Raw genomic sequence first — 21,930 nt, forward strand, 5'->3', positions numbered from 1 at the left:
TTTCAGACGTTTTTTACCGCCATCTAGGGAGGATTCGTGATACTGCTTGAATAAGTATGCGTTCTCTTCAGATTTGAAATGCACGAAAATACAGGGACGGCTCGATGCAAGATTTGATCAATATGTCCACGATGATATCTGAATAAGAGCAAGTCTCAAAAATTCCCCCTATTTTGTTCTAGGTTGGTTTACAATTCTGGAACAAAAGAATCCCAAACGATTATTTAAAAATTCCCAATGTGTTCGCATCTATTTGGAAGAAATCCATCGTACAGTAATTGATTAATAAAACATATTATTCTGTTGATTTCATTTTTTATTATGGATCATAATTCGTACTGAGTTATATTATTCAGTTTAAATGATGGTAGGTGAAAGTTTCGAGAGTGCAAAACCGTTATTTCATTACTTTAGGATTATAATCCTAGTTGAATAACTCCAAGAAAGGTGCTTTGTCCACTTCCAGAATTCCTGAAACGGTTCATCCTTTCTTATAAATTATTAGAAGATCAACCTTTATTGAGATTATTCAGGTAGGGTTTGGTTTATCCGAAAGTATTAGAAAGAGACAGTTATGCAGCCATGACACTTTTACTCTAGCTTTCAAGTTTCAACTATACCATCGTACCAATACTCTCGACCAATACTTCAATAACTATGTACCCAATTTTTTTTTTTTAGATGAGTGGTAAATCTTTCAAGGAAATTTATTGAATGCCATATTTATACAATTGGTCGTTTACTTTCGGGTGAAGAGAGATCAGTGGCGGATTTAGAGGCAGGGTGAAGGGGTGCACGCCCCGCCTGGAGTGCTGATGCATGTTGAGAAATGGAAAAAATACTTCCTTCTGTATAACTTTCATGTGGATTCGATACGAATTTTTTTATTTAAGCTAGTGCTTATTTCAAGCAGCTATATCTTCCGACCATTATTGTCTGTTAGTTTTTCTTTGATATATTCTATCCCCTGGCCACCCGCTAGCGATGCCACTGGTTACAATTAACCAGGTATGCGTCATGACAGCAACCCCTAAAATTTTAAATGGGAAGAGAGGTTTAGTGACTTCTTGTTTCAAAGGTAATTTGAAGGCCTTTTCAAAAATGCCGTAGACTCCACCTTTTTGTTAGTACCTACTTCCGAAAACTCTGATCATTTTCAATAGAAATAGATTGGTAGTAGAAGGCCGATTGAATGTCTTGATTCTATGCATTTTAACTAAACTCTAATAAATATGATTTTTGATGTGTAGTGTGATATTATATGGTTTGAGTTGGAAATTTCAATAGGAGTAGTAAGTTTTTCCTCCAACATGTTTTTTTTATCGATTGATAAAATCAGTTGTTTTCGGAAAACTAATTTTACCATTATCATTTGAACTAAAAGCATAACCATCAATATGGTGGATGCGAAAACCTCAAAAATCAAAATTGACTAATGATATCCTTAAGTATTTATATACAGGGAAACTTAATGATTGGACTAAGGAATTGAAAGTTGCTTCAAAGTAAAAGAAATTCCTTGCTGCTGCTTTTAATGGACTTGAAGGGGAACATGATTCTCTATAAATATTTTTCTATTTTGCTCCTATTCTATAGGTTCTTCCAATGCGGTTATTCAATAGAAATGTGTCTTTAATAATTCATCTAATCTATATTGTTGTTTCGGAGTTAGCTTGATTGTATCCTCAGGAGGAAGTGGCTCTATCAAAGGATCGCAAAATTCCCTTCGTATCCTTATGCCATCTAGCGCCCTGAACTGCATGGCCTCTTGTCGTTTAATTTCGCTAATGAATTGATTTCGATATTTCTGTGAGCATTTTTGGTATCGTTGTCGACATATAACTCTACTGAAAACAAATCATAATTTTGTTGCATTACACAATAAATACATAGTTCCTAAATTTAAAATTATGATCCCTAACATTGATAGTTTGCGTTGATGTAACTAGATGGCGCAAAATACCAAGAAAGGAACAGTGTGCTGTAAATAATATTTAAATCGACCTTATTTAATTTTTAAATCTACCCATTTCCCAATATCTCAATCTATGGTAACTTGGTACTTACTATGGCAATGTTAAATTTGTGTAACTTGGATCTCTACTGTCATTGGGTGTTAGGACTTCGCAAGGCATTTTCGGCGGTGGCGCTTTCTTCTTCCACCACATATTTTTCCCTTCTTCAGGTTTCGGAGCTGGTTCAGTTTCAATATTAACTTTTAATTTGGATCCATCTTTAATAACTTCCTTTGATTGAGAAGCGAGTTTTTCTTTTGAAGTGGCTATCTCTACCTTCGACATATTGCGACTGTTTTATAAATCATCAATTTGGAAACAAATAAACAGGTAAGAAAGAACTCTCGAACAAAATTCTCGATTCAGTATGACTGTCATGTCTAATCTGTTTCCTTGGAAATGAAACATTTATGTTGAAATATATCGATTCTTCTTATAGCAAGCTCCCATCAGGGCCTCCAGAATTCTTCTGAATTGAACCTGTGGGAGCAAGATTACTAGAGTAGCGCTTAAACTATTAAAATATAAGAAAGTGATGGAGAAAATGAGGTTGTATTGTAATGTTGATGATATGAGCCTCATGTTTGATAGGGATATTGAAAAATTCATAACTCCGAAATTCATTATGCTGAAATCATTTGATTATAGTAAAATCATATAGCAATACATGTTCTAAATTTAATAATTCTATAATGAATTTTAAAAAATTGATTCCTTAATTTTCTGCCATAATTTCAACTCAGAAATATCAATATGATTTATCAATTTATTTTTGTATCAAATTTCATCCGGAAACCTCGGATGTTTTTCGAGACAAGCTTAAGACAGAAGACGGCTGAATTTTTTCATGCGAAAAACTCTCCAGTGGCAGATCCAGGACTTCCTCAAGGTTTATAGATTACACAGATTGTCTCTTAACTCAGGTTAAAGGGTGTACTAATTTATTATCGATTGACAATTTGATAATCGGTACAACCGATTATCGATGGGCAGTTTGATAATCAGTAGTACCGAATATCGATTGATAGTTTAATAATCGGTAGTACCGATTATCGATTGGTACTTTGATAGTCAGTAGTACCGAATATCGATTGATAGTTCAATAATCGGTAGTACCGATTATCGATTGTTTTTTGATAATCAGTAGTACCGAATATCGATTGATAGTTCAATAATCAGAAGTACCGAATATCGATTGATAGTTCAATAATCAGTAGTACCGAATATCGATTGATAGTTCAATAATCGGTAGTACCGATTATCGATTGATAGTTTGATAATCGGTAGTACTCAATCGTACCACATCTGAAACTGGTCCTATTATTACTATAAAATATCAATCGATAATAAATTAGTAGGACCAGGCTCAGATATGGTACGAATAATCGCATTTGCCTCGTTGGTTTGTGAGAAACTTTTAGCGGTATAAACAGTATTTTTCACTTCGATATGTGACAATTGAAGGAACTTGAATGCACCACTACCCTTCTGAGTAAAAGGGAGCGTCAGCTGAGAAGTTGATGAAAGCCATCCAAAGCGAAAAAAACTCGGCTGGCAAGGATATGTCATCCGTATTTTGGGACGTGGTAGGTATATTGTTCATTGAGGACCTTGACCATAACGTTATTGGATCGTTTGAGTCTAGAAATGAAGAAAAACGCCTCAAATACAAACGAAAAAATTCTCTTTCACCAAGACTGCTTTTTGTCACTAATGGAAGAAAATCATGCTCAAATTGAACGAATTACACTTCCAACTGCTGGACCTCCAAGGTTATTATTATCCAAATTGGCTCCCAGCGATTTTTCAGACCTCAAAAGAATGCTCCAGGTTCTAACGAAGAGGTGATTGCTGAGGTTGAAGCCTAGCAAAGACGAATCTTTCTACAGAAAAAGTATTGAAAAGTTAGAGCAGCTTTGGAGTACATTTATCTCTTTAAAAGATGACTATCTTGACAAATAAAGTCGAATTTTTAAGAGAAAAATCTGTTTTTACCATTTAGACCCGGGACTTATCGAAGTGTTACAATACAAATTTTGAAAATGATTATTTGTTAGATGTTTTAACTTTAATTGCGAAAATTGACTCACACTTCTTATGAACTAGCAAAAGAGAGCAACTTGGTGACAAACTGAATAACATTTTGATGAATTATTCAGCCTTATCATTGAAATCGTCGCTCGTGTGTCAAAAAATTCAATGTTCGAACTTAGTACATGGTGTCCCGAATTCGATGCTAACTGAGGGCATCTCGAGAAAAGGCTTAGCGAAAAAATTCGCTTAGCGAAGGTGTTTCATAATATATGCGCAGGACTTCAGGACATGATAGCACGTAAAAAAAAATTAAAAATAAGTTTTCATCAACTTATCCTCTAAAATGCACCATTTTCGAGATACAGGGTGATCGTTTTTTGCGAATATATTCGACACCTTTTATTCAACAAAAAACAGCTTTCTTAAGCATTTTTAACCAGAATAAGCTATGTTTCGAGCGGAATTTTTTAAAAGTTTTAATTGGTTTTGAAGGGGTAGTGGGTGTTTTTCTCCCCAACTTCAACGCTCTGAAGTCGAACGTTTTTAAAACAATTAAACTTTATGTTGAAAGACATGGGCTTACTGTTAATATTTTTTTCAAACGTTAAAACCTACAGTTTAACAATTTGAAATTATTTTCTGAGTAACTGCACAATGCTTAGGAAAGCTGTTTCCTATATCTACGATAATAAGGGTAAGTTCAGATGGTCGCGCGTAAACGCGCGATCCACGAACTGCGCGACTAAAGATACAGAGGAGTCATATACATATGTTCATATGGTCGCGCGACATCGCGCGTGTGACTCCTATGTATTTTTAATTGCGCGGTTTGTGGATCGCGCGCTTACTCGCGATCATCTGAATTTAGCCTAAAGGGAATTTTTCCCAAAAACCATTTTTTTAAAATTTCAACACCCTGTATCTCGAAAATGGTGGATTTCAGAGGGTAAGTGGAGTGGAAACTTTGTTTGCATATTTTTGGACGAGCTATCACATCCTGATGTCTTTCGCAAATATACAGGGTGTTCCAAATTAAGTCGGCACCATTGCCAACTCCGTTATTATTGATGCTGCGATGTTAAATGACAAACTGGTAGCATTTTTAGTGGCCTTCTCGACGCCGAAAACAAAAAAAAAAGAACAGTAACGTTGTCATAATATTTCATGAAATTATATTTTTTCAAAGGGAACCCTATATTTTTTCATACATTTCGATTCGTAAGAACATTCTCAACAACAAAGCTCATTTGACTTTTTTTCGTAAAAGAGAAAATAAGACAGTTGTATTAATAGGAAACTTTTATAACAAACGGATTTGATAGCGCTATAAAATATCGAGTGAATGTTCAAAAACACCGCTTTCTTGTTGAACACATATTTTTGACACTATTAATTTACGACATTTCGTGAATAAATAGTGTCAAAAGAAGGCGGCTAGCGAAATGACTTTAAGATGGAAATTATCGTTTTGTGTATTACTACCAAACAGCTTAGTGGTGTCAATTGAGTGGTGCGACATGATAATCTCGGGTTTCACGAGTTCATATCCCATCGCAATTTTTTCTTTTTACTGTCTTAATTTGCTATTAGTAACGAAATATTGTCAAATGAATTTTTTGTATAGTAGTGAAAGAAATAAATATTTCAAAATAAGTCATTTTCCACTCTACGAAGAAAGGTGATATGAGCTTTGTTGTTGAGAATGTTATAACGAATCGAAATGCATGAAAAAATATAGGGTGTTCCATTGAAAAAACTATCATTTTATGAAATATGATGACAACGCGACTGTCAATTTTAGGTTTGTTTTCGGCATCGAGAAGGCCACTAAAACTGCTACTAGTTGGTCCATTTGACCGACATCGTAGCATCAATAATAACGGAGTTGGCAATGGTCCGACTTAATTTGGAACACCCTGTATAAGAAAAAGAAACGTAGGCACCTTCCTGATATATTATTCTTTCGCGCGAAGAAACTAAATACTTTATATGTTCCTTCATACAAGATAACAATAGATAGATGGATAACAAAATAGGTTGTTTGTTAGGTATCTCGTTAAACTTCTCTGCTTTAGAATATAATTCACGTGAAAAAATGTTGTTTCAAGCACGGATAATATGCGATATCAGATTTCTGAAAAAATTGAAGAGAAACAAAAATTCAACAATACACCGAATCATATTCATGTCTTTCAGTGTGACATTCTCCTTCGCCTTAAGCACACAGAGGAAAAAATCTGATTACAATGAAAACCTCAATATTAACTGTTATCAGTAATCTCTTCAACATTGATTCAAAAATATTTTTGCTATAAATTTACCTAGATAAAATAGTTTTATGTGAGCTTCCTCTTCTTCCTTATTCTTAAGACCATGTCTTGTCATCTTCTGTTCATCCAGCCTCTTGCGATGTTGACGTTCAACTCTTTTATGTGAGCCATCCTGTATAATGTCCAATATTTCTGTGAAGTTCATTAAGTCCTTTTAAGTTTTCATGATTTTTCGGTCAACGTTAAAATTTTGTTATAAGTAGGTCTTCAAGGTCTGCTTTGTATCAGTCAAATGTAAAATAAACCTGAAGAAGCCACAGTGTTGGCGTAACAATTGTTGTTAATATTGAAATATTTGTGGAAATTAATTTAGTTTCATTTCATATTTTTTTCATTTCAACATAATCTATCTTGAGAAACATACATTTGGTTATGTGGACCTCTTGTTTTTTCTCGTGTATTTAACACCCTGGATATGTAATGCCTTTTTACATGAATTCGAGTAGGGAATAATTTTCTCATAACCCAAGGGAGGAAAGGGCACGAAACCTTCACAAGCTGTCCAAATTAAGAACTTTGAACTGCCGAAGAAGGAACTAGGAAGACGACCCCCAAGTGAGCCATTTTTTGATTGTTTTCGGCATCTAGAAGGCCACTAAAAATGCTTCTAGTTTGCCCATTTAACCGACATCGCGTAACATCAATAATAATGGAGTTGGCAATGACTTAATTTGGAACACCCTGTATGAATCATAAGTGTGCTAATTTTCGTTCATGTCGGAAAAACGCCTAAAAACATCAAAATTCATTTTTTCCATTCAAAAATGACCAAAACCTCATATTCCACATTTGGCCAAATCTACCGAAAGCTCATCGAAATCGTCCTCTAATACTTTGAACCCATAGAACGCGAGTAGGCCAGGGTATATGCGAATTCAAAATTATGCGGGGTGTATACCGGCGGCCATTTTTAGCACCCCTCGCCGCTCCTCGTAATAGGTCGGGACGGGTCGGCTCTCACTACGGACTCCGGACCGCATCTGCGCGAAGTATACTCGCGTATGTACGATTAACAAGATGCGATCCGAACTGTGTTAGTGCAGTCGATGCGGGAATTGTTTTCAGAGGACTGGAATGCCGCTGGTTTGTCAATATTTTTGAATCGATCTCAATGAATTGCGGTGTGAATTTTCAGTGTCATCATTGTACGATGTGCGTGACAGTTCAACAGTAAAAATAAAGCGGAAATTGGATACCGGAACCGCAGCGGAAACTACCAGGTTTTAGTTCAATTGTAAGTTTTTTTTTCAATGAAAACTCGCATGTTTCAAACCATTTTTGTACTCACTATTCTTTACGCACCGGTAACTTTGATTTTCCACCGAGAAACGTCAAAATAATGTGGCCAAACGGAGACAGCGCTATATTGGACTCTATTATTGATTTTACGATATTTAGCCCCCAAACGTGAATTTTCCACCTTATTCTGGGTTATTCGGCAATCTCGAGATATAATCTACCCTTATTTTGATCCTTTCGATTGTATCTCATTCGGTATACACGTAAATATTGCGGGTTTCGAAAAGCCGATAGGCAGAGCTTTAAAATTAAAAGCCTCCTTGAATTTGGCGCCACTGCCTACCTTCAAATTGTATACGCTTCATTTTCCCGATTTCGCGAATTTAACTCTCTCTCATCCAGGACTTTACATCTCCAGGGTAATCTAATTTCTCTCATACGTTAAATTATCCAAAAATGACGAATTATATTCATAGAAATACGAATATAACAGATATACAAATATATACACCTTTCATATTCTGTTTGGAGGTGGCTAGAGTAGGTGCCTTTTTCGGGGTTGAAGCTACCGACCATATTTTGATTTCCCCAAGGTGATTTCAGCCCCGATTTCTAGGGCAATTATTTATTTGCATGTCGTCCGCCACCCTCGGAAATTTATTCAACCGAATGAATGTTTCCTGAATGAGAAATTAAGTCAGGAAGTGATTAACGTGACGATAGACTGTGAAAAAATATGATGTAAAATTTTTACCGGCGTCGCGTATACGACAAATGTATGCTGGGTGTTGTTTGGTCCACCCTGTGTAGCGTAGGCGTCGTTTTGATTATACTGGGTGCGAAAAATGTATTGTGAATTGAATGCGACAATTGTATTGTGAATTGAGTAATAATATTACACATATTATTACTCAATTCATAATACAATTACTAATATTCTTCGAATGAGGCGAATGTTTGATTAGGGTTTATATGTATATCCAAAAGGGCGTTTTCATCCCCTTCCCAATTGAATCCTCAGAATGAAAAGAAGAACTGTTAAAACGATCTCATCATATTTTCGTATAATTGACAGATTGTTAAAATAAAATCAAAACGGTATTTTCAATTTGTTTTCACCAGAAACATTTTTCTGATTAGAACTCGCATTAAAATCAATTTTCAATCAAAATTGATCAAGAAACACTATAAAACGCATAAAATGCTAGGTATTATAAAAGCAATGGAACTAACCAAATTTTGTTGATTTTTTCGTTCTGCAATTTCCAAAATATGAAAATTAGGAATCGAAAAAGTTGAATCAAAATAATAAATCGGCAATTCATGTGTTTTATCGAATATCACCTTGACGAAATTCATTCTTGTGGATGGTTTATCAAAAAAAAAGTCTTTTTATACATCCTGCAAAGTCCATTATATGAGCTTTCAACTGAACCCATTTCTAGTCTGGAGACTACCAGTATATTTCACAGCTACAGAACATGTGTTTGCTATGATAAAAGTCACATCTGTTCGTTTTGAATTCTTCTTCAGCATTCATAAAAACCTATAATGTTCTCGTAGCGTCTATTGATTAAGCAATTTTGAAGAGAATTCGATGAAATTCAAAACAAAATTGTTACCGAAGAAAACTTCAAACATTTTCAAGAATCCTTCAACATTTCGGTTACAAAATTCCATTAGCAATGCGAAATTTGAATGCATTTGAGAAAAATCCTCAAAAAGAATTCTTCCATTCTTCAATTTCCAACCTCATAGGCGTTTTATATTTGTAATTTTTTCGCATCAGTCTGCTAAGAAGGTTGCTGAAGAATGCCGAAAACTATGGCCTGTATAAAGTTCAGGAATAGGTATAGGCGCCTAAATATAAGCTGCTATATCGGTTGGTTTTTTTACAATTTTATTGATACCCACCTACAAATATTATAAATGATACCTCTGTATTTTTTTATTCGAAATTGTACGATTATGAGCTTTGCCTTATCCTCAACATCATCTAGGGCCATTTTCGTAAGATCCACTATTCAAAAAGCTCCGGCTTGCTCAAATATCGTTGCCTCTTTCATCATGTGGTGAATAAAAATATCGTTTGGAGCTGACATAAATGACATAATGAATGTCATTCAAGATTTTTGAAGAGTGTCAAGATCTGGTTGAAAATAACGTAATTTTCAAACAAAAAACTGCATTTTTTATTATTTGAACATGGATGAGATGAAGATATAAGTGAGTATATTAATCGATCTTATGTTTTAAGGTTATAATTCACAAAAATGTTACAAAACATTTTCTGGTTACGAGGGCCGTTAAATCATGAGCTGTTGTTGTAAAAGCTCCTGAGATGTCTCACTGAGCCCTTAAGACAGTCTTGTTAAAAAAAATTATATTGAAAACGTAAGAAATTGCACCTTTAGAAATAAAATCCTTTGCTCATTCCAATAAATGCTCTTGAACAACATTCGAAAGCTTAAGAAACTTGTCAATTATTATGTAGCACACCTGGACCACTTCTTCAATAACTGCTCACCACTTTTTCCAACTTTGTCTCATTGTTAAGAAGATTGAGTGGATGTGAATTACCAATCGACATAAGTACCACATTTGAGAAGAGGGTAGTTAGTACCATTGTGATTTCCAAATGAACATCAGGCTCAGAATGGAGAAACATACTTTTCTACAGGCATGAGAACGCTGTAATCATTGCAAAGATGATATCTAAATTACCGGCTAGATCATAGATCTGCGTCTGATGCGGAGATTTTCTGTACACGAAGGAAATGGTACATTATCTTTCGTGATACGTTGTGAGATTTGTCTGTTTATATTGCCATCTGACTGCAGGAATCACCGGGAGATTGTGGATAAATGGTCATTAGAGACGCTGGTATTTTCCGAGGAATATAATCTCTTGAAATTGTTTCGCTGCATTAAGTTTCGTTTAGTGTGAACATTACTGATGGCACTTTTTTGGTTGGGTTATTATTTTTGACGCTATCTCATGATTTTGCCTCAATGTGGGCCAGTTTCTTGTGGGGTTGAATATTTTCGAGATCAGCAAAATTTTTCTCTTGTGCATCGTAGTAATTCTTCATAAGGAAGTTATTTTTGCTGCCTTTACAATAATTACATTATTCATGTTCTTCTTTGGTAAATTTTAATATAATCCCTATTTCGCTGCTTAACCTATAAACAAATTTTTCTCCGATTTAAAGCAAATATTGATTTTGTACATCACACATATCAATCAGCAAAGTATAACTTTTCCTACCTAGTAATTATTCTCAAAGCGAATAAAACATTCGACATTTTCTGACAATCAATATTTTTTGCTACCTTCCTTATTTCTGGAGAAATAAGTACTGCTAAGTCGCTATCACTGTATATAAATGTATCCGATATTTTTCCAGAAAACTGTCAGATATTTCATAAGTTGTCAAACTATAATTATCATGGACACATACATTTCCATAGCAATCAACCATTCCAACAATTGCGATAACTATTGAATTTTGTTTTAATTTATGACTACAGGAGAAATAAAAATATTGTGGAAATTCTAATAATTTGCAAAGACAATATCCTACATAGGTATATCATTATAAACGATCGAAGAAAAATTCCTGAACTATCAGCTGTGACAGTCAGTGTAGTACCTACTTTGCTGCCTAGTAAAACAAATAACCAGTGTATACATTCAATGTTTATTTTTAATTGCTCTATTTTTGGATTATCAAAATTAATACCACGAGTGCTTCAAATATTATCGATAATTTTTTTTCCACGAAAACTTGTTTATTTGGCAAAAACATGAAAACAAATCGATTGATAAAATCACGAGTCCGTTAGGACGAGCTGGAATAATGAATTGCTATTAGTTGAAATCACCAAAATGTCAAAATATTGACATTCGAAAGAAATAACCAAAGGTAATTTTTTCTTTTCCACGAAAACTTGTTTATTTGGCAAAACTATGGAAACGAACCGATTGATCAAATCACGAGTCCTAACGGTCATTTTATCTAAATTCGTTTTGTTTGAATATTACTGCCTCAAATAAACAAGTTTGAGTAATGAAAAAAAATATCTGATAAAATTTGAAGAAAGATTTAGTTTTTGCTCTGAGTATCAAACATGGATAGAGGGAGCATATGTCATTTTCAGTAAGCAAATTTTGTCCCCAACATGAACTATCAAATTTGACATGAAGCGCGCGGAAATGAAAACATATCAGTGATACGATATTTCACTCAATTCGCAAGTTTCTCCACAAAGAACGCAATTCTTATGTCCCATAGTGAATCGACGTTTCATATTAACTGAAAATATATTGAAATGAATACCTAAATATATCAGAAATTCTGAAAACAAACTTTAAGCGCGCCAAACGCCGTGAAACAACCGATGACACTAGGAAAGCAAAAGTTGCCAAACCTTGGATTTCAGCAGGTAGATACAGAAAATAATAAATATTCTACTTATTATAAATTGGACAATTAGGAAAAATATCGAATTCCAAATATTCAAATTTGCATATTTAATCGGGAGTCACTCAAATAAATATATTTCATTTATAACGATATAGTAAAATTGTGGATTTGAAAATATATCACAATCCGACAACGTGATTTAACCATGTTGGGGACTTGTAAAAAAATGCGTATACTCCCTCTATCTATATTTGGTACTCTATGGTACCTATTTGAAAATATAATATAATAGGACGATAATAGTGAATCAACTGAATTGTATCTTTCACAAATTCTCGAATGGCATATTCTACTGCACACAAAGGACAAGAGTCTATGAAACAAACTTTTAAATAGTATCATTCCTATTGGTCTCCTGGGGTCTCCAAGGATGCATGAATGAAGGAGCGTCAAAGGGTCTTGACGTCAAATCAGAGCTTTTTTAGGTATTAATATGCTACATATATTTTTTTGCATTTCTTCCGAATTTAAACTAGTTCTTTGTTAAATTCGATGTTATGTTATTGAACTGTTTTAAAGAATACTGTTACCTAAGCACCCATATCCATTATATTTCAAAACCCTTGTGGAGGGAACATCAAAGACGAATCCGCATAAATTGTCATAACTCACTCAAAATCAATATAAGAACCTGTGCTTGTTCATCCCAGTCTCTCCCCTATCAACGCCAAAAGCACAATTTTCTTCAGTATTGACTTTGCTTATCTTATAGCAGACCAATAGTAATATCTTTCGGGCCGTACCAATCGATGCACCAGTAAGCATTAATTTTATTGCTCTGCAGTCTCCGCCTTTATGGTTGTTTTTCATTTCAATATCCCTGGGTGAAAATTATAGTGATTTTCTGGTCACATTAAGGGCGTTATTCGGCGAACTCTTGGTATTCGAGCTTGTTACGAATGAAGCTTTATGAGTGTATGGAATGTAACAATCCATTCAATTGCGTATATATGCGCAATTCAAAGGAAATATTCATGAATGCTATTGCATTCATTATGTTATGTGAAGTTGAGTTTAATTCCATGTCCTGTGAATTTTTTCTGTTATGTTCTGTTATGTTTCGAATAATGTGGAATGAAATACCCTTCGTACTTTGATCGAAGGTTTCGAAAACCGGATATCCTTCTATAAAATGTGTTATATTTAATATTAATTACATGTAGGCAGGAACTTTTGAGCGTTCGTGATTCATTGTTTTTCGATATTCCTCTTGATTTTTTTCAATATTATAGTTGAATCTTCAAAGGTTCTGAAGATGTACTCAGATTGAAATTGTAATTTAATATACAGAGTGAGTTAACAGTGCTTGATCGGTCGATATTGAAAATCTTGAAAATTTTGGGCATATTCTGACGAAAACGATAGTTACCACTCAAAGCATGAGCTTAAATTATTTTTAACATTACAGGCTGGTCCGAAAGTGGTAAAACACGAAACTAATATGTTTTTTCATATGAGAATGACCAATTTTTATATCATACTCAGAATCTCCATGAAGTTCTGATTTCGAATACTTGTCACAATTTATCTGTGATACTTTTTAACGTAGGCCACTTTTTTTGACGAATTTCATGGATAAAAAGCTTTGAACTAAACTAAATCTTGAAAACCGTTCAAGGTAATTGTACGATATTTGTATTGATTCCCGAAAAGTTTTCAAGTCTTCTGAAAATTTACGTATCACTCTACTGGTGGTCTGAAAGAAACTGCAATTTTTTAAAAATGACTCTTTAAAAATGTCAATAAGTCAATTTTTTTAAATGGCATGCGCTGATTTCTTTCTACCTGTCGGATAGACTAGTGCGTAGTCTTCAATTTTTGTTGTGCCCAAAACATAAAGTTTTCAAAATGTTTCGCATTTCATGTTTTGTACAGGGTCTGACAGTATACTTTTCACGCATACAGTTTCAAAGGGATGAAATTTAACTCTATTTAATACCAAACTAATAATAGATATCAATTAAAAATTAGCCAAATCAAAGAAGCCATCAAACTATTCGGAAACATTCATTTTGACAAAATGAAATGAAGATCACGTGAAAAAACAGAAGCAAACGATTCCATATCTGATCGTTTTTCCATATTAAATGATGTGTTTAGAATAAAAAATTTTCTGTAGAAAATTCCACACACTCAATGACTCAATTTCAAATTTTTCGCATGTCATTTCCATATTCTCCGAAAAATATCATTAGAATCGGACGATTTATGTCCTCATTTCAATATACAGGTCGTTTAGGTCTATCATTTGAATACATTCATAATTACATTTGAAAGATCGAAAGAATATTTATAGTAATATTAAAATATTGGTTACGGACATCTTTTGGTGTAAATATTTCCAGATAGAAATCGGCGTTGAGTCTATTCTAACCATGAATTATTATTCCATTTCGAATCTCACGGAGGTGGCGGTGCAAGGTACTGTATCATAAATCATATCCAGTAAATCTGCTCGTGGTGGCTTGTGCGGTTTCTGCTTCTGGATCGAAATTTACCGATCTTGTGTTCTCTGATTGGTTGTCTCTTGGTTATTACGTTAGAACAAAGGAATTCCTACAATATATATTGTAGGAAGTTTTTTTCCCGAAATTCGAGTATTGTCCATCTCTGGCGACTACTTTCTTCCATCTTTCGAAAAGCGTACGAATCCCGCGTTGGAAAAACTGGTCATCTTTTGAAGCGATCCAAAAATGTTTGAACGAGAATAACTTTATGATGGAGACAAAAATCGACTAATATATACTATGGTATGACATCTTTGATCTATTTATTTCGACTACCCCTTACAGCTTCAGCCATCTATTGCAAAACGACGGAAGCAAAGTTGTACACGTAATATTTAGGCCGAAAATCTGACTCTAACATACTTTTGTAGATCAATAAAATACCGAATATCGTTTTATCTCTTACAACCAAATTGGCTCTTATTCTTGGATCATTAGGAATGAGCATATCAGAAATTTCCATTACATATAAAAAAAATATGTCTATCATTGCCAATCCAATATCCTTAGCTGTTTATTATTTATGGGAAACTGTTTGATTACTCGGATTATTAGTCGATCTTGTTACAACTCGTCTGTAGTAAGTGCCTCTTGTAGGCTATCTTTCGACTATCACTTACCACTTACCTCTATAGCTATCTATTGCAAAACGGCGGAAGCAAAGTTGTACACCTAATAAGAGTATTTTTTTAAATTGTTTTATTTATAATAAATCACATTCATAAGACAAACGAGAGCTATTTCTGATTGAAATGACACTTAGTTAAAGTTAGGAAAAATAAGATGAAAAAAAAAAACAAATGTTTTAAATATAACACAATTTATAATTTATTTCTCTCAAAAATATTACAGGTTGTGTCGAACAGAGATGTAAAATTAATTTTCCTCGTTGGTTTGGCACTCGGTTTGACATTCGTTTTCTCCTTCAATCTCTTCTTTTTCTTCTTCAGTTTCACTTTCATCATCTGCGTCACTGTCATCATCTTCTTCATCGCTGTCCATCTTGTCGAACCGATGGATATTGACAGGTTTCCAATTAGTATCGAAGATACTGCAGGTTTCTTCGAAAACTAAATTTGTCCTGCACATGGGACAACATTCGGAACTGGAGCACCACCTGTCGATACACTCCTTGTGGAATGAATGTCTGCAGTCCGTAAGGTACAATTCTCCTGTTAATCTGCTCAAACAAATGCTGCAATCCTCTTCGAATGTTATACCCCTAGGAAAAAAAAAGTACATATTAATTCACTGTTTGTAGGTACAATATGATTATTGTTCATTTCATACACATATATTGAACAAAAATTTTTTTATAAGAATGAAACATTCAGAAACTAAAGATAACATTTGATTATATCGTTTCAAAAATAATTAAAGAAAAAAATGATGTAAAAGCATTACCTTTCTGTACAATCGTTGTACAACTTTTCGAAGTTGAATTCATATAGATGGTCTAAAGACATCTTATCGGCTTCAAAATTTACTGGTCTGCTTTCAACACTGTCAAACTGATACTAAACTAGTTAGCGTACCAGTACCTTTATATACTCAAACAAGTACACGACTAACGGGATTGGATAGTAAATGTGCACCTGCGCAATTCATTACTAGTTTGATTTAGGGAAAGGGACAAACAACTTTCGAAATTTTCTGACACTATCGAAATTTATCGAAATATGTAAGAGTAAAAATATCGATATTACTCGAATTATTGAAATTTGTACAGTTGTAGGAGAAGTATATTGTGCAACATGTGGAGAAAGTCCTTTTCTCGCTCGTGTGTTTGCGGCATTTGCCTATCAGGCTCTTGCCACAAACTTCCACACTCGCGAGAAATGTTGAACTTTCCCAACTTGTTGCACAATATACTATTTCCTACAACTGCTATGAAAAGTAGCGTAGCGAGGTGTGGGCAAAGTGCCGTGAGAAATAATATTTCCCACAGTATGAGCAATACATAGTTTTGAAATCGAATAAGCTATGAAGAATACGCTACTCTTCATAGCAGTTGTAGGAAATAGTATATTGTGCAAGAAGTGGGGAAAGTCCAACATTTCTCGCGTGTGTGGAAGTTTGTGGCAAGAGCCTGAAAGGCGAGTGCCGCAAACACACGAGCGAGAAAAGGACTTTCTCCACATGTTGCACAATATGCGTTCTATCATAGAGGAGAATAATAAGATTCAGATGACGAGATTTAGTTGAAAACGACATATTTAGTAGTCTGCTCCCATTTTCATGGAGTATTTTAGTTAAGCAGAATTTCAGTTTTGCAATTCTACATATCGATATTTATTTTAGAGTATCAAATTCAATTTTTTTAATAATTCGCATTATGAATTCGACTACACGAAACCTATTATGATCTAGTTAGTCAAAAACTCTGATTTATCGTGACCAGAACCAGTTGAAAAAACAGAAAGGTATTCGAAAGCGGCCGTTGAATAATATTCCTATTTTATTGTTTTTATTTATTTCTGGAGCTCTCAGCAATATTGAGTCATAACTTTTTATTTCGATGTTCAGAAATGCAAAACAGCTACATAGGTTCATCGAAAATATTCGATATTTATTTTAGAATTTCAAATTCGATATTTTTTAATATTTCGCTCGTATTTCGCATCATGATTTTGATCACAGGAAACCTATCATGCACTAGTTCCATTAGTTGAAAATTCTGATTTATCGTGACAAGATTCAGTTAAATACGACATTTTTAATAGTTTGCTCCTATTTTTATGGAATACTTTCGTTATGTAGAATTTCAGTTTTGAAATTCTACATAGCGGTATTTATTTCAGAGTATCAAACTACTCAAACTGATTTCGTTCCTTAGTTGAGCGTTTCAAAATTCAACCTAAACAATGTGAAAAGAGAATACGATTTTTATTTTCGTTCAATTATATCTGATTTATTTTATCACCCTGGTAAAAATAAATATTTCAAAAAAGGGTTAAACTGTCGTATCTTATCTGTTGACGTCAGGTACATTCCAAGAATTATGTATCTAATAATACATTAGATATTTAAAATTTTTAGAATGGCCATCAACCTCATTAGGTAAGTCATTATAAATATGACAAATAAACATTTTGAATGTACCTACTCAAGAACTCATTAAGAGTAAGTGTCAAACTTTTGTTGGTTATCTGATGACGTCGTGGTCTTTAAAGCATTAATACCCTTTCTAATAGATAACATAGATATCCATAAGAATTTGTCAATAAACTTAATTTAGGTCTTGATACCAGCAACTGAATACTTATTGTTCAGAGGTCAGTAATAAATAAATATCACGAAAAAAAAATTATAAAACAAATGAACATTTTAAAGAAACTTTAAGAAAAGCGTGTAATTTTTTTGCTTATATATCTGATCACGTTATGGTCATTAAAGTACTATTCAATTATTTACTAATAGATAATTGAATAATTCTCATACTTTTTTCTTAAAGTTATTCAACTATCTGTTTGTAATTGAAAAATGGATTAATAAGTTTTTGAACGACTATGATGTTATCAGATAAGTGACTTTTTAAAAGTTTATTTGTCAACCTATCATGGCTTATGAAATGTCATTTGATAATAACTTACTAAGATAGTTTTATATTTTTCCCCAATGAAAAAGGTCTGAATGAAAAAACCCAACAATAAAACGATCATTTATCTTCTCTGAGACAATTACGAATTTCTTGTATAAACGACCTCAAACTGTCTTTGGATTATTGTTGGATTTCGTGTTTAAACACCAAATCTTGCGTGCTTCAGGTAATTATCAAAAACTGAGTGCACATATTTCAGCCATCTCCAATCAAATAGACCGATAGTAGGAGAAGCTTACACGCGAATCAACTCAAAAAAACAGTAGGAGTGGCGTTATCTGTGACTTCGAGGCTGTGAAAATTTTTGATTCACTTCTCAGAAAACAATTCAAATAAAAAATTTTCGGTAGAAATTCCACACACTCAATGACTTAATTTCAAATTTTTCCCATGTCATTTCCATATTCTCCGAAAAGTATCATTAGAATCGAGCGATTTATGTCCTCATTTCAATATACAGGTCGTTTAGGTCCATTATTTGAATAAATTCATAATTACATTTGAAAGATCGAAAGAATATTTATAATAATATTAAAATATTGGTTACGGACATCTTTTGGTGTAAATATTTCTAGATAGAAATCGGCGTTGAGTCTATTCTAACCATGAATTATTATTCCATTTCGAATCTCACGGAGGTGGCGGTGCAAGGTACTGTATCATAAATCATATCCAGTAAATCTGCTCGTGGTGGCTTGTGAGGTATCTGCTTCTGGATCGAAATTTACCGATCTTGTGTTCTCTGATTGGTTGTCCCTTGGTTATTACGTTAGAACAAAGGAATTCCTACAATATACATACGCGTACAACTTTGCTTCCGCCGTTTTTTTCCCGAAATTCGAGGCTTTATTGTAAAAAACTGGTTATACATCTTTCGAAAAGCGTACGAATCCCGCGTTGGAAAAACTGGTCATCTTTTGAAGCGATCCACAAATGTTTAAACGAGAATAACTTTATGATGGAGACAAAAATCGACTAATATTTCGATAGCGTTATGTTTACAAATACTTAAGCTTATGTATGACATCTTTGATCTTTTTATTTCGATTTCCACTTACAGCTACAGCCATCTATTGCAAAACGACGGAAGAAAAGTTGTACACCTAATATTTAGGCCGAAAATCTGACTCTAACATACTTTTGTAGATCAATAAAATACCGAATATCGTTTTATCTCTTACAACCAAATTGGCTCTTATTCTTGGATCATTAGGAACGAGCATATCAGAAATTTCCATTACATATAAAAAAAATATGTCTATCATTGCCAATCTAATATCCTTAGCTGTTTATTATTCATGGGAATCTGTTTGATTACTTGGATTATTAGTCGATTTTGTTACAACTCGTCTGTAGTAAGTGCCTCTTGTAGGCTATCTTTCGACTATCACTTACCACTTACTTCTATAGCTATCTATTGCAAAACGGCGGAAGCAAAGTTGTAAACCCAATAAGAGTATTTTTTTAAATTGTTTTATTTATAATAAATCACATTCATAAGACAAACGAGAGCTATTTCTGATTGAAATGAGACTTAGTTAAAGTTAGGAAAAATAAGATGAAAAAAAAAAACAAATGATTTAAATATAACACAATTTATAATTTATTTCCCTCAAAAATGTTACAGGTTGTAAAATTTTGCAGAAATCAAGATTACATATGATACCACGAAAAAAAATTTTCTATTTCTGAATAATAACTTTTAACATCTTCCACTACGGCCACGGTGACGGGGTGGAGAACGTGAACCTTTACGGTCTCTAAACGTTGATCTCCTTTTTGGAGAACGGGAACGGGAACGCCTTCTTCCAGTCTTCCCTCTGGAATACAGGTATCTCTTTAAATCTCTTGAAATTGGTTTCAAATGCATGAAATTGCAAAATCCAGTTCTTGTACATTCGCCCATTTCATACTGACGGCAGCATGCCTCACGGAAATCAGTTACAGGACTCAATTCAGCATAAACTGGTCTTCCACCAAACCAGCGGTTATTTAAATCCTTGACAGCTTTTTCGGCATCTTCCTCTCGACGGAACTTGATATAGACATTTCCCACAAGATGATCTCCCAAATTATCACAAACGTTCATTTCTTCAATTTCTCCATATTTCTCCTCGCATTCAACAAAAATATCTTCGAAGAAATTGTCGTAATGCTCTTGCATTTCCTCATCTGAGACATTGGCAACCAAATGACTCCCATCAGCAGACTTAGCAGAATTTTGTGGATTCACATATAAATTTTGAAGTAAACAAGTTTGGGAAAATGTTGGCTTATTGTGTAAACGAGAACACCTATCTCCATGTCTGCATGCTCCTATTTTGAAGTAAAAAGAACAGTTGACTTTATCCTTCTCTGTTCCGAAAATAGAAGCGAGATATTCAGCCATAGCTAAATTCAATAATATTCGTCCAACTTCTATTCGTTTGTAATATTTCTCGAAGATTCAGTAATGTTGTATGTCAACTACCTCTCAGTTTATGCTTATATATATGGATATGTGTTCGGATGAATGAACTCTAATCTAATAATACATTAGATAGTTAAAATTTTAGAATGGTCATTTTAAATATGACAAATAAACATTTTGAATGTACCTACTCAAGAACTCATTAAGAGTAAGTGTCAAACTTTTGTTGGTTATCTGATGACGTCGCGGTCTTTAAAGCATCATTTACCTTTCTAATAGATAACATAGGTATCCATAAGAATTTGTCAATAAACTTAATTTAGGTCCTGACGTTTTGTTAATGCCTCCAGGTAACATTTCTTCGATTCAAAAAGGAATGCTATCTTTAATCACCTGTTACACTAATGAATTCATTGTTTGTAGTATTAAATGAAAAAAAAAAACATATCGGGGCTATCAACACCTAAAACAAGGGTCATCCATAATAGTGGTACCCTTTTGTGTTCAGGTAGATGTAGTAACACCTATTTAAGTTTTTTGGACCGAGATAATCTATAGGTCTTAAGTTGGTATGAATGGAATGCTGTCTTTGTCCGATCCATTCACTTTTGACAGATTATTATGCGATCTGCATTTTTTATTATGTTTTGATAGAATAAATTGGTTTTATTGAAAGCGATTTTATTTCGAGTGGAAAACGTATTTTGTATTGAAATGAAAAATGTTTTTTTTCATGAAGTTTAACTTTTGATCCATTAATTTTTCGAAGAGAAGATGAAAGTTTGTATATCTTTATAAGATCAAGTTTTTTATATTTATCAATCGTGTTGAGATTCCATTACAAACCCTATACCTAAAATGAATACTCTAAGAGTTATCGAGGGAGAACTTTAAATGAGGAAAAACCGCTATTTATAACTGTGTGGAGTAGTCTGCGATTTCCGAAAAACACAGAAAGAAACTAAAATTCGATGTTTTCATAACTAAATTTGACATATCAAGAATGGTTACGAATTATTCGAAATTTGAAAATTGTATTGGTTTATGGATTTCTCAACAATCCCAACGAAAAATTAATTAAAATTCATGAAATGTAAAATTTAGTTATGAAAACATCGAATTTTAGTTTCTTTCTGTGTTTTTCGGAAATCGTAGACTACTTCACACAGTTATAAATAGCGGTTTTTCCTCATTTAAAGTTCTTCCTCGATAACTCTTAGAGTATTCATTTTAGGTATAGGGTTTGCTTAAGTAACCCCCAATATTTTTGGACGTAGTATCGACTGAAATAATAAAATATATAGGTT

At 33.6% G+C, this 21,930-nt stretch overlaps 4 protein-coding genes across 11 annotated transcripts in view; 1 reads left to right on the forward strand and 3 right to left on the reverse strand.

Moving 5' to 3' along the window:
• Positions 1-1,506: 1,506 nt before the first annotated feature.
• LOC123677971 lies at positions 1,507-2,411 on the reverse strand. Its single transcript, XM_045614728.1, has 2 exons — positions 2,068-2,411; positions 1,507-1,847 (listed from the first exon to the last, which is right to left on the reverse strand). Exons 1-2 carry the CDS (start codon positions 2,298-2,300, stop codon positions 1,616-1,618), a joined length of 465 nt encoding a protein of 154 aa, XP_045470684.1. The 5' UTR covers positions 2,301-2,411; the 3' UTR covers positions 1,507-1,615.
• Positions 2,412-7,371: 4,960 nt separating this feature from the next.
• The window catches only part of LOC123679232 (neural-cadherin), a 473,272-nt gene continuing 458,713 nt past the window's right edge, over positions 7,372-21,930 (forward strand). For 7 of the 8 annotated variants that reach the window (XM_045616696.1, XM_045616701.1, XM_045616693.1 and 4 more), the window contains exon 1: positions 7,372-7,613. The gene's annotated coding sequence lies outside the window, so the exon portion shown is untranslated. The remainder of the gene's footprint in view (positions 7,614-21,930) is intronic. The other variant, XM_045616697.1, reaches the window with a different exon arrangement.
• On the reverse strand, positions 15,489-16,226 carry LOC123677792 (brassinosteroid-responsive RING protein 1-like). Its single transcript, XM_045614504.1, has 2 exons — positions 16,017-16,226; positions 15,489-15,834 (listed from the first exon to the last, which is right to left on the reverse strand). The coding sequence occupies exons 1-2, from the start codon at positions 16,076-16,078 to the stop codon at positions 15,489-15,491; spliced, it is 408 nt and encodes a 135-aa protein (XP_045470460.1). The 5' UTR covers positions 16,079-16,226.
• On the reverse strand, positions 19,885-20,692 carry LOC123679233 (splicing factor U2af 38 kDa subunit-like). The gene has a single exon (XM_045616702.1). The coding sequence runs from the start codon at positions 20,600-20,602 to the stop codon at positions 19,916-19,918; it is 687 nt and encodes a 228-aa protein (XP_045472658.1). The 5' UTR covers positions 20,603-20,692; the 3' UTR covers positions 19,885-19,915.

The sequence above is a fragment of the Harmonia axyridis genome, chromosome 4, assembly GCF_914767665.1.
Source record: "Harmonia axyridis chromosome 4, icHarAxyr1.1, whole genome shotgun sequence".
NCBI classification, from domain to species: Eukaryota; Metazoa; Arthropoda; class Insecta; order Coleoptera; family Coccinellidae; genus Harmonia; species Harmonia axyridis.